The sequence below is a fragment of the Phocoena phocoena genome, chromosome 8 (assembly GCF_963924675.1).
Source record: "Phocoena phocoena chromosome 8, mPhoPho1.1, whole genome shotgun sequence".
Classification (NCBI taxonomy): domain Eukaryota; kingdom Metazoa; phylum Chordata; class Mammalia; order Artiodactyla; family Phocoenidae; genus Phocoena; species Phocoena phocoena.
The window spans coordinates 101,280,379-101,292,219 of record NC_089226.1 but is presented as its reverse complement, the minus strand read 5'-3'; the positions used below and the strand labels follow the sequence as shown (position 1 = coordinate 101,292,219).

The following is an 11,841-nucleotide window of genomic DNA, read 5'->3' as shown; positions in this document are numbered from 1 at the left end:
GAAATGGGGAGGGGAGCGGGGAGGGGAGCGCAAGGAGTGAAGAGCAGGGGGCATGCGGAGCGTAGAACGAGGGGCAGGGCACTTCTGATGCCACCTGGCAGAGTGAGGTCTAGGGCCCAGCCTGCTAACTGCCGGGCTCTGACATGGTCCGGCTGAAGTTGGGCAACTGGTTAAGGTCCACCAACAGGGAGAGTATGTGGCACTGATTCTAAGGCTGACGCTCCTCTTCCGGTTCAGCCGTGCGTTTATGAAAATTTAACTGATGGCTGCTGCCCTCCACAGGGCTAGTTGGCACTCCCAGTGGTGACTGTTGAGCCTGAAAAGGTGATAACTTGTATCAGTTCACCCCTTCCTTTCCAAGGCCAGACATCAGAGGTGGAAGCTCTGTGTACCTTTAATGGTGCTACCTTCAGAGAAAAATTAAGCCCGGGGGAGAGAGCCACCTCTGACAGGCTGGCTTCTGGGTTAAGGCCCCAGCAGAAGGGACAGGTCAGTAGGCCTGGCCAGAGGAGCGCCCTCGATGCACTTGTGAGGTCCCAGGTGCCCAGCCCCACATCCCTCACCTCGTACCTCCTTCTCCCCAACATCGTCCATTCTCTCCAGCCGGGGTTCTGCCGACTTCCACGTCCAGAATCACAAGATGGCTTCACTCCCCATTCCTGAATCTCTTCCCCAGCACCCCCTCATTCTCTGCCTCCCCTTCTGCTCTCCTTGGCCAGTGGTAAGATTCAGAAAGCCCTAGTGTTCAGGAATCCCTCTCCCCGGCAATCTCTCCCCTCCCCCTTCCTCTCACCAACCAGATGCCCGGCCCCCCGGGGGATTGGTCCAGGACGCTGGCGGTCAACAGTCTGGCCTGCTCTGCTAGAGGCTCTGACCTCATCCCTTAACTCTTTGAGCCCAGGCTGAAGTTTTCCTCCCCAATGCTGACAGGCGCCATCCCATGCCCGTGCCTGTCCTGTTACCTCACTCGACTTCCCCGTAGCGGGTGAGGCAGGGTTTCCTTGGTCCATTTTACAGATAAGGATGTTCTTGGGTATTTTGCTCTCAAGCCAGGTAGGGCCTCACCGAGGGGACAGGCGCCTGGCAGGTGAAGGGATGCAGGAACTAGACAGAGCAGAGAGACCACAGTCTGCAGCCAGTTCAAACTGCCATGCCCTCACCCCCACCACCTCAGGCTCATCCAGTGCCCGAAGTCCCGAAGCCGATCAGGAGGATTCCGTGTGCACATTCATGGATTCACTCCACAGATATCTACTGAGCAACTGATGTGTACCAAGCAAAGAGCTCCAGCTGGGACACCCCCTTCCCATAGCACTGTGATCATACATCCCTAGAGAGATGACAGACACTGTCACACACATACACACACAGAGGCCAGATTCTAAAGGAAGGACTGATTCCTCCCTATTGACTGATTCAAACTAGGGTTTGGCCAATCTAGCTAGTCAAAGTGGGCAAGGAGGCTCTGCACACCCCAATCCCCGCAGCAGTTTGGGGTAGGGGCCCAAGAGGTTAGCCCCGGAGGCAGACTACCTGGGTCCAAATCCTGGCTGCATCACTGATGAGCTGTCAGGCCCTTAAGGTCTGAAAGCCTCACTGCCCCTTTTGCAAATTGAAGATAATAGAACCTACTTCCCAAGGGTTTGTAACAGGTCAATTAAATCATGTATGTAATGCTTAGAGCCATGTATGTAATGCTTAGAGCTTAGTTGCTGTGATAATATTAATAATATTATTAAGAGCTCCCCACAACCTTTCATCAGGAAGCCACAGCGCTGGGCAGAAAAGCACCGCCTGCTTCCTTCCCACCTTCCTGTACCCCAGACACCCTCAGAGGATGAGTCCCAACCCATCCTCACCAAGACTCACCCTCATCATTTCTTATTCTCACTCAGCAATGCACACACCCTCACATACAAACACTCATCCTACAGGAGGGTGACCAGGTCAGGACGATCACTTAACCAAGGTCACACAGCAAGACAAGAGCAGAGATGGGGCTTGAAGCAGAGGCAGTGCGAGGACTTCCTTGAGGAGTCTCCCCCCACAGGCCCTGCAATCCTCATTTACCAACTCCCCCAACCCCATGGATGTTTTCGCAGAATATGCCATGCAATACGGCTTCCAGCCCCCCTTTCAACCAGACGGCTAACCCTAAGCCCCTCCTTCGTAGAAATTCTGGAGCTGCGGCTGAACCCTGGCACCCTGACTTTCAGCCCAGAGCTCGTCCCCGCAGGGGAATCAGCCACAGTCACTGGAAGCCATGTTCCTTCTCAGCCATCAACTCGCTGACCCTCCAGTAGCCTTGAAGAGGCAGAGGACTGCCCCCAATAAGGAGATAAGGAGACTCACCCAAGGTCACACAGCAAGGACCAGAGCAGGAAACTTATCTGGAGCAAATTACTGTCCAAGAGGGGTTTGGGGGAGGACTCCCACTTCTGATGGTGGAGGAAGGGCAGAGTCATTGACAGCCCTGTTCTTGGGCTGAATCTCAGGGGCTCAGAAGGTCCAGGGGGTGGCAAGAACCAGGGTCCAGTTCCCCAGAACTTCTGCCCTTGTCCTTCCCTGAGCTGTCCCCTATGGGAGCCCGTAGGTGGGGCAGAGAGGGTCCACCAAGCGGAAAGAGTGCAGGCATTGGAGCCTGCAGGTCCCGGGCTGAGAGAAGCTAAGTGAGCCTTCAGCCTCTGCAGCCTCACCTCTGGGATGTGGTCCATTTCACAGATGAGGGTATTCTTGGCTATTTTTCAAGCTATTTGGAGATCTTGACGCTCTCGAGCCATCTTGAGATCTTGGTTTCAGGAGCCTGTAAAATCTCCCCAGATGTCAGCCTGGTCCAACTCCTCCACTGTACAAATGAGCAGTCTGGGGACCAGAAAGGGGCTGTGCCTGGGGTCTGGAGGGGAAGGGGCAGGTAAGAGTTCGCTGAGCAGTGGATCGGAATGAGGAGATGGGAATAATAACAGAGGCCTTTGACTGAGTGTCATTTCAGTGCCAGGCACTTTGGATACTATTATCCCCATCAGCTCAGGGATGCAGGGCTGCAGGGAAGGACAGGTTAAGTCGTTGCCGATGATCACACAGCTAGGAAGGGACAGCTTGGAGATTCGAACCTAGGGCTGTGGTCCGCAATGCAGGAATTAGGGTGAGGCAAGTGAGGTACTCGCCTTGGAGCAAGATTTCAAGGTGGGGGGCTCACAAAAATACCTCACTAGTCAAGATAAATAATATTGTAATGTAATATTTTTTTTTTTTTTTAAAGTGTTTTATTTGCAGAGAGACTATGATTTGTGGCCTCTCCCGTTGTGGAGCTCAGGCTCCGGATGCGCAGGCTCAGTGGCCATGGCTCATGGGCCCAGCCGCTCCGCGGCATGTGGGATCTTCCCGGTCCAGGGCACGAACCCGCGTCCTCTGCATCGGCAGGCGGACTCTCAAACACTGCGCCACCAGGGAAGCCCCTGTAATGTAATATTTTTAAAAATCAAATAGCAAACTACAGCCCACAGGTGGTCTGCTTTTGCACATCAAGTTTTGTCAGAACCAGGGCCAGGATTAGTGCGAGGCATGGGTGATAGGGGTGTTTGTGCAAGTGCGGGGTTGGATCCTGTCTTGGTTTAAAATTGTGTTCGTGATGGATGTTTTGCATTGATTTCTATTCTTTAAATATTTCATTAAAATGTTATTTTCTTGATTGACTGAGTTTGGGGCATCTCCTTAAATTTTGCACCCAAGGCAAGTGCCTCACTCCCCCCGCCCTAGTCCTAGCCCTGCTGTGGCATAAGGGCCATGTACAATGGCAGAACACTTGGCCACAACGCGCCCAGACAGACGGGAGGCCCCTACGTCTGTGGAGGGTACAGCCTCTCACGCCCTAAAGCTCCTCTTCTGACCCAGCCTTTGCACATCTTGGCCCAGGAAGCCGCTGGGGGCTACAGAGCTGCTCCAGGGCACCCAGGGGTTGGGGGGTGAGGCAGCACCCAGTCTAGGAATCGGGAGACCTTGAGCTACACAATGCCGCCTTCCCTTTTTTCTCTGGGCCTCAGTTGCTCGATTTCTGCAATGGGCACAAACAGCACTGAGACCAGAAGATCAAAGGGACAAGAGCTGTTCAGAGTAACCTTGTCAAGCGTGGTTCCCACCAGCGGCCTCACGGGGAAAAGCCCCAGCACCCGCAGTCTGATCTCAGCCTCCCGCCCAGCGCCTGACTTTGGTTAAGGGAGGAGGATACAACAAAACTCAGTAAGCAAGATAAATCATATTTTAATGTAATATTTCTTAGTTCAAATTGGCAAACTATGGCCCCCAGGCCGACCATCAGTTTTTATAAATAAAGTTTCATTGGAACACACTGCTTGGGCTCCAATCCTGGTTCCTACCTTAGCTGTGTGATCTTGTGCATATTCTCATGCTTTTCTCAGCCTCAGTTTCTTCATCTGTAAGATGGAGAGAAAAACAACCCCTAGGTCATAGGTTCCCCATTAAGGTTAAGTGAGATAGGGCACATAAGTGCTCTGAGCGGCGACTGGCCCTCAGGGACGCTAAATAATAGCAATGACCATTATTATTAGTTGCTGTTGTCCCAGTATTAGATCTCTTTTTTCTTCTGGCTGTGCCACTTGGCGTGCGGGATCTTAGTTGCCCGACCAGGGATCGAACCCATGGCCCCTGCAGTGGAAGTTCAGAGCCCTAACCGCTGGACCGCCAGGGAATTCCCCATAGTATTAGAAATTTTTAGTCAAAGAAGCAGACACTGGGCTTCCCTGGTGGCGCAGTGGTTGAGAGTCCGCCTGCCGATGCAGGGGACGCGGGTTCGTGCCCCGGCCCGGGAAGATCCCACATGCCGCGGAGCGGCTGGGCCCGTGAGCCATGGCCGCTGAGCCTGCGCGTCCGGAGCCTGTGCTCCGCAACGGGAGGGGCCACAACAGTGAGAGGCCCGCGTACCGCCAAAAAAAAAAAAAGAAGCAGACACTTCTAGGCAGGAGGGAGCCCTCGCTACTACCCGTGCTAAGAGTCAATGGGAACTTAGTGCTTACCATGGACCAGGGCTGTTCTAAGTACTTTATATCTGTTGACTCTTTAAGCCTCGCAATAATTCCTCGATGTATTAGCTAGGGACTAACATTATCCCCGTTTGTCAGTTGAGGAAACCGAGGCACATAACAGTTACATCGCTAGCGGAGACCACACACCCAGTACGTGGTGTAGCCTGGATTCAGATGTGGACAGTCTGACTCCAGAGTCTGGGTCCTTCAACCGGGATGTCACCTGTGCCCCCTCACGTGCAAATTGTCCCAGACACACAAGCACTGACAGCCACAGCTTTTCTTGCTTGTTCTGTCACACTTTGAATTCATGCTGAGAGTCGCTGTCACACACACTGACAGTACACCCAAGTCACACACCGCCGAGGCATCCATCACGCAGCGACCCCCTCACAGACTCTAGTCTCTCTGTCACAGACCAGGTCCCAAGAAACATCAGGGCTTGCTGGTCCCAACGTCTCTCCCTTGGAATTTTTCCAACAATACAGCCCCTGAAGCCACAGCTGCAGGTAGGAGGAGACCCCAATCTCTTCAACAGACGGAAGGATGCCGGAAGCCCAGAACAGGCAGGAAGCAGTCAAAACATACAGCAGCGAGGCCGTGGCTGAGCGGCGGAGGCCTCTGGCCGGCCAGCAGTCACTGTGGCTTTTCTCTCTCCCCACCCTGAGTGCTTGAGCTGCACTCCAGCTTCAGGAAAAGTCTGGGGCATCTTCTGGTTCCCCTTGCTGCCCTCCGCTCCGCTGGGGCCCAGGAACCGGGTGGGGAGGTAGAGGAGCCCTCCCACACCTCATCTTCTGGTTCCCCTTGCTGCCCTCCACTCCGCTGGGGCCCAGGAACCGGGTGGGGAGGTAGAGGAGCCCTCCCACACCTCATCTTCTGGTTCCCCTTGCTGCCCTCCACTCCGCTGGGGCCCAGGAACCGGGTGGGGAGGTAGAGGAGCCCTCCCACACCTCATCTTCTGGTTCCCCTTGCTGCCCTCCGCTCCGCTGGGGCCCAGGAACCGGGTGGGGAGGTAGAGGAGCCCTCCCACACCTCATCTGTCTGGTTCCCCTTGCTGCCCTCCACTCCGCTGGGGCCCAGGAACCGGGTGGGGAGGTAGAGGAGCCCTCCCACACCTCATCTTCTGGTTCCCCTTGCTGCCCTCCACTCCGCTGGGGCCCAGGAACCGGGTGGGGAGGTAGAGGAGCCCTCCCACACCTCATCTGGGGCCAGACCGCCGCTTATCTGGGAGCTGAGGCCCTCGCGCCTGCTGCCTGCTTTCACTCCGGATTGTCAACCACCGGCAGGTGTCCAGGCCCAGCACAACGTCCCCCGCTGCCCCCACTGAGGGTCCGATCCAGCCCCAAACTGCTCACAAGCACACACTCTCAGGCGTACACACGCAGCACCCCTCTGCTCCCGTTTCTTTCCCCTGTCTTCTCTGGAGCCCTCCCCTGCCTTCCCATCTCTCCTTATTTGATGGAAGAATCCCACCGGGTCTTCACGTGCTCCGAGAGTGAGCGAGGGAAGTGGGTTCTGATCACATTCACCACCTGTGTCGCCACGGCCAGGTCTTGGAGCTGCTCGGAGCCACGGTTGCCTCAGTGAAATGGGGACCATGAGAGACCTTCCTCCTGCAAATGTTCAACAATTAAATTAGGTAATTCAGTTAAGTGCTTAGTGCTGTTTCTGGCATGTAGTAACTACTCAGTAAATGAGAGCTTTAATAAAATTGAGTGAAATGCTTTGAAAATTTGGCAGTCCCGTATACAAAGCAAGTCTCCCCACTCCTGCCGCGTGATCAAGACAAGCGTTAGTAGCGATTTCCCGATGAGAAAATTGAGGCTCGGAGTCTGAATGGTGGAGTGGGAATGAGGACTCAGATCTCTGGATTCCAAAGCCATCCCCCTCCCCCTGTGCTGCTGGTAAATCCATTCAAGGCTGGGAAAGTGCATTAAAAGTGACCCGGTGCGGGCACCAGTAAGGGGGGTGTGACACTGTCTGGCCTGCAGCTCTGAGAAGGCAGAGGCTTTGCTCCCGGCACCTTCCACTCTGGACTCTGGGAGACGTCCAGCAGCCCAACCCAAGCCCGTGTCCTCTCTTTTCAGGTGATGACCGCCCCCAAGGAAGGCCTGTACTGTGACTAGAGGAAGGGGCTGCCCCCCATCGACCCCGCCCAGCCACCATGAATACCTCAGCCCCACCCGCCGTCAGCCCCAACATCACCGTCCTGGCACCGGGAAAGGGTCCCTGGCAAGTGGCCTTCATTGGGATCACCACGGGCCTCCTGTCACTGGCCACGGTGACCGGCAACCTGCTGGTACTCATCTCCTTCAAGGTCAACACGGAGCTCAAGACGGTCAACAACTACTTCCTGCTGAGCCTGGCCTGTGCCGACCTCATCATCGGCACCTTCTCCATGAACCTCTACACCACGTATCTGCTCATGGGCCACTGGGCTCTGGGCACGCTGGCCTGCGACCTCTGGCTGGCCCTGGACTACGTGGCCAGCAACGCCTCGGTCATGAATCTGCTGCTCATCAGCTTTGACCGCTACTTCTCCGTGACCCGGCCCCTGAGTTACCGCGCCAAGCGCACACCCCGCCGGGCAGCCCTGATGATCGGCCTGGCCTGGCTGGTTTCTTTCGTCCTCTGGGCCCCAGCCATCCTCTTCTGGCAGTACCTGGTAGGGGAGCGGACGGTGCTGGCCGGGCAGTGTTATATCCAGTTCCTCTCCCAGCCCATCATCACCTTTGGCACAGCCATGGCTGCCTTCTACCTCCCCGTCACGGTCATGTGCACGCTCTACTGGCGCATCTACCGGGAGACAGAGAACCGGGCCCGGGAGCTGGCGGCCCTGCAGGGCTCCGAGACGCCGGGGAAGGGGGGCGGCAGCAGCAGCAGCTCAGAGAGGTCCCAGCCAGGGGCTGACGGCTCCCCGGAGACCCCTCCAGGGCGCTGCTGCCGCTGCTGCCGGGCTCCCCGGCTGCTCCAGGCCTACAGCTGGAAAGAGGAGGAGGAGGATGAAGGCTCCATGGAGTCCCTCACGTCCTCGGAGGGTGAGGAGCCCGGCTCTGAGGTGGTGATCAAGATGCCCATGGTGGACCCCGGGGCGCAGGCCCCCCCCAAGCAGCCGCCCCGGAGCTCCCCGAATACGGTCAAGAGGCCGACCCGGAAGGGGCGTGAGCGAGCGGGCAAGGGCCAGAAGCCCCGTGGGAAGGGGCAGCTGGCCAAGCGGAAGACCTTCTCGCTGGTCAAGGAGAAGAAGGCGGCTCGGACCCTGAGCGCCATCCTGCTGGCCTTCATCCTCACCTGGACGCCGTACAACATCATGGTGCTGGTGTCCACTTTCTGCAAGGACTGTGTCCCCGAGACCCTGTGGGAGCTGGGCTACTGGCTGTGCTACGTCAACAGCACCATTAACCCCATGTGCTATGCGCTCTGCAACAAGGCCTTCCGGGACACCTTCCGCCTACTGCTCCTCTGCCGCTGGGACAAGCGTCGCTGGCGCAAGATCCCCAAGCGCCCCGGCTCTGTGCACCGCACCCCCTCCCGCCAGTGCTGAGGGCCCTCGCCTGCGTCCCTCCACCCCAGGCCCCGGTGGAAAGCGGGCAGGCGCTGTGACCTCAGACCCAGGGCCCTGCTCGGGCCCCACCAGCCTTCCCGGGCCCCTAGGTCACCTTCCTGCACAGCCCAGGGAGACCCTGCCAACTTTCCAAATTTTGCTGTTCCCAGGCAGGGAGGGGCACCCGGGGAACTGGTTTTTCTGTTCCCTGCTGGGTGGGAATGGGCCCTTCACCAGGAAGAAGGCCCAGGAGGAGGGTCCGGGCTTTGGCTTCCTTGTTTGTGTTTAGACAGGAAGTCCATCCAGAGCCAGCAGTGCGGGCCAGGAGAAAGGAGATTTAACTGTGCAGTCATCCTTGGCCCAGGGGCTGGCCTGGATTGAGCGGGAGACGGCACCCCCTGCCAGCAGGGAACTGACACCAACCACTGAGACAGAAGCTTGGCTCAAAGGGAGCCTCCCCCGCCCTCCCCGGGGACGGCCCACTCTGCCCGGCCCTAGGCACACTCTCCGGGATTATCCAGCCTCCCTACACATGTCCCCAGAGCGTCCCTAGGTGGGTCACCCCCAAGGCAAATGTCCAAGCATCAGCAGGACAATGACACCAGAGGGGACCAGCACGGTTAGTCACCCCGTCCAAGTCCCGAGGCAGCATCAGGACCAGGCGCCAGGTGTCCCAGCTGTCCCACTATGTCATTTCCCTGGGAGTGAGGGGCAGGGGTGCCTGCTGTCCAGCCCCACACCTATACCCCCTGCCCCAGAGAAACCCTCAGCCCCACCCTCCCTGGCTCACAGACGCCACCTGGATAGATCTGTTGCATCAGATCTAGCCAGGCCTCCCGCATGCTGCCTGCCTCCGGCCCCACCCCACACAGGCCTGGCCCAGCCAACAGGCTCTCTGCTGTGAGCTCCCCAATCCGACCCATGCATGGCCTCCCAGCCACCCTTATCTCCAGGCCCACGTCCCAAATGTTCTTTCCTCCTGACCTCAGCAAGTGCTGAGTCTGTGAATAAAGCCACATAACCAGCGGGCGCTAAGGGGCCTTCTTCCCTGTGTGGCTCTTTTTTTTTTTTTTTTTTTTAATTTGGCCGCACCTCGAAGCTTGCGGGATGTTAGTTCCCCACAGGGATGGAACTCCTGCCCCCTGCAGTGGAAGCGAGGAGTCCTAACCACTGGACCACCAGGGAATTCCCTCGAGGACCTGGTCTGAAGCCAGGGCAGGATGGGGCAGGGAGGGTCCAAGCACCATAAGAAATGGGTCACTGCCCTGAGAGTGGCCTCAGGAGGGGCAGTACAGAGTGGCTGGATCTACTGAAACTTGTGGGCCCAGCACCTAGGGTCCCCGGCTCAGGTGAGTAGGGCTGTAGTGGGCAGAGCTGTCTCCCGGAAGCAAAGTTGCTGAGTGATTATATTTTACTACAGCGAAAGATGCAAATTAGAGTCAGCAAAGGATGAAGGGGCACAGGCAGAGTCCAGGAGAGACCAGCTGCAAGCTTCTCCTGTCCTCTCCCAGTGGAGTTATGGGGACAGCACTTAATTCTCCCAGCAACAATGAGTCACCAACCAGGAAACACAGTTTCCAGCTGCATGAAGTATCGCCAGCCAGCAAAGCCGAGCCAAGTCTTGGTGTACAGTGTTTAACGGAGGCTCCCGACCACCCACATAGCTGACCTTACTTAGTCTCCAGCCCCTCCAGAGGCTAAACTGATATCAAGAGGCCCATGGCCCCCAGATAAGCAAAGACACTCTTACCAGGCGAGATATTCCAAGGGTTTAGGGGCTGTCTCCCAGGAGCCAGGCAAGGGCCAAACCTTTCTTTGGAATGTGTGGCATTTGGACAACCGGACCCGCTGAGTTAATCCTTCAGTGCACAGTGCTCCTGTCCAGTAGCATCAGTATCACCTGGGAGCTTCTTAGATGGATAAGTTCTCAGGGTCAGCCCAGATTTACTGAATCAGAAACTCTAGGGGTGGATGGAGCCACCTGTTTCAGCAAGCCGTCCAGGTGACCGTGATGCAGCCTCAAGTTTGAGAAATTGCTGGCCTAGAGGAATGAGGTCCCAGGTGGGGCTAAACCCTTACAGAGAAAGAGAGTGAAGATTCACCCCACACACAGCTGTCAGGACTCCCAGAACCCTTTGAAAAGGAAGCTTCCGACGCTACGGGCAGGGGCAATCCACTCAAGAGGTGGACAGGACAACCCAGCCCAGGGCTGCCAGGTACACTGCACTGTGGAGAATGACTGTAGGACACAAAGCCCATCCCCCTCTCCCACAGCACAGCTTCCTGGGTTGTCAGATCAAGACCTTGAGAGGGTCCCTCCCTGGCCACCGCTTAGCCCTGAGCCCCCTTTCGTGTTAAATGCCCTGCCCTGTGTTGAAGGCATTGGTCCTGGGACGCGGATGAGTGGTTGCAGGGGAGACTGAGGAAGCCAAGCAGAATCGGGAGAGCGGGGGTGTTGGAATCAGACTGGCTTGACCTCTACTGGAGGCCAGGACTTGGGGCGGGGGGGCGGTCAAAGCTGGTATTCGGGTGAGGAATGGGGCTAGCAGGTCACGTGTCCCTTGTCCCAGGCACAGGCCCGTGCCCCCCTCCCCTCAGGCATGTCTCTTACTTTCAGGGTCCTCAGCTCTGAAAGGGCAAGGAGCCCTCCAGGAGCCTTAAGAGGATGAGACAGACTGTAGGAAAAGCACCTGAGTGACTTTTACCATAGGACCAGGCTGCTCGCAGGTGAAGGCCAGACACCAAGTCCATTTCAGGCCCACACCTTTCCCTTCTCCTCCAGCCTGGGCTTCTAAAAGAGTCCAGAGTCCCATCACCCCAGCCCAGGGAGAAGAAACAGGGCTTGGAGAAAGGAATAGGGGTGGGGGAGAGTGTGCAATCCAAGAAGGCTTCCCAGAGATGATGTCTGTGCCCTGAAAGCCACTGAAGCAAGATTCCTGCAGAGCCAGCTGCCAGAAGTTGGAGGAGGTGGCTGGAACCCGACAGGAGAGGATGGCTGGACATGGCATCGTCCACCCCAGACACTGCACCCCCTCCCGCCTTGAGGGAATACGTCTCTGCCCCAGAAACAAGGGCGTTTTGTGCCAGAGCAGGAATTAGGGAAAGAATGGGGTGGTTTTGTGAATGCCACCTCCTCCGGCTAGGAGCAGACCTAGAGAAGCGGGCGACTTAGGAGTGTTTCTCCTCCCGCCGGCCCCCACCGGCTCCCGCTGGCCCCCACCCCTCCGTTCCCATCGTGTCGCTTTAGCGCCATCTGCA

General features: G+C 57.1%; 1 protein-coding gene across 1 annotated transcript; it reads left to right on the top strand.

Moving 5' to 3' along the window:
- The first annotated feature begins 7,203 nt into the window (after nt 1-7,203).
- CHRM1 (cholinergic receptor muscarinic 1) lies at nt 7,204-8,583 on the top strand. Its single transcript, XM_065881826.1, has one exon. It carries the CDS (start codon nt 7,204-7,206, stop codon nt 8,581-8,583), a length of 1,380 nt encoding a protein of 459 aa, XP_065737898.1.
- The last annotated feature ends 3,258 nt before the right edge of the window (nt 8,584-11,841 follow it).

Bases quoted from the DNA above. Each gene is read 5' to 3' on its own strand.
- CHRM1 (XM_065881826.1), top strand. From the start codon at position 7,204: ATGAATACCTCAGCCCCACCCGCCGTCAGCCCCAACATCACCGTCCTG.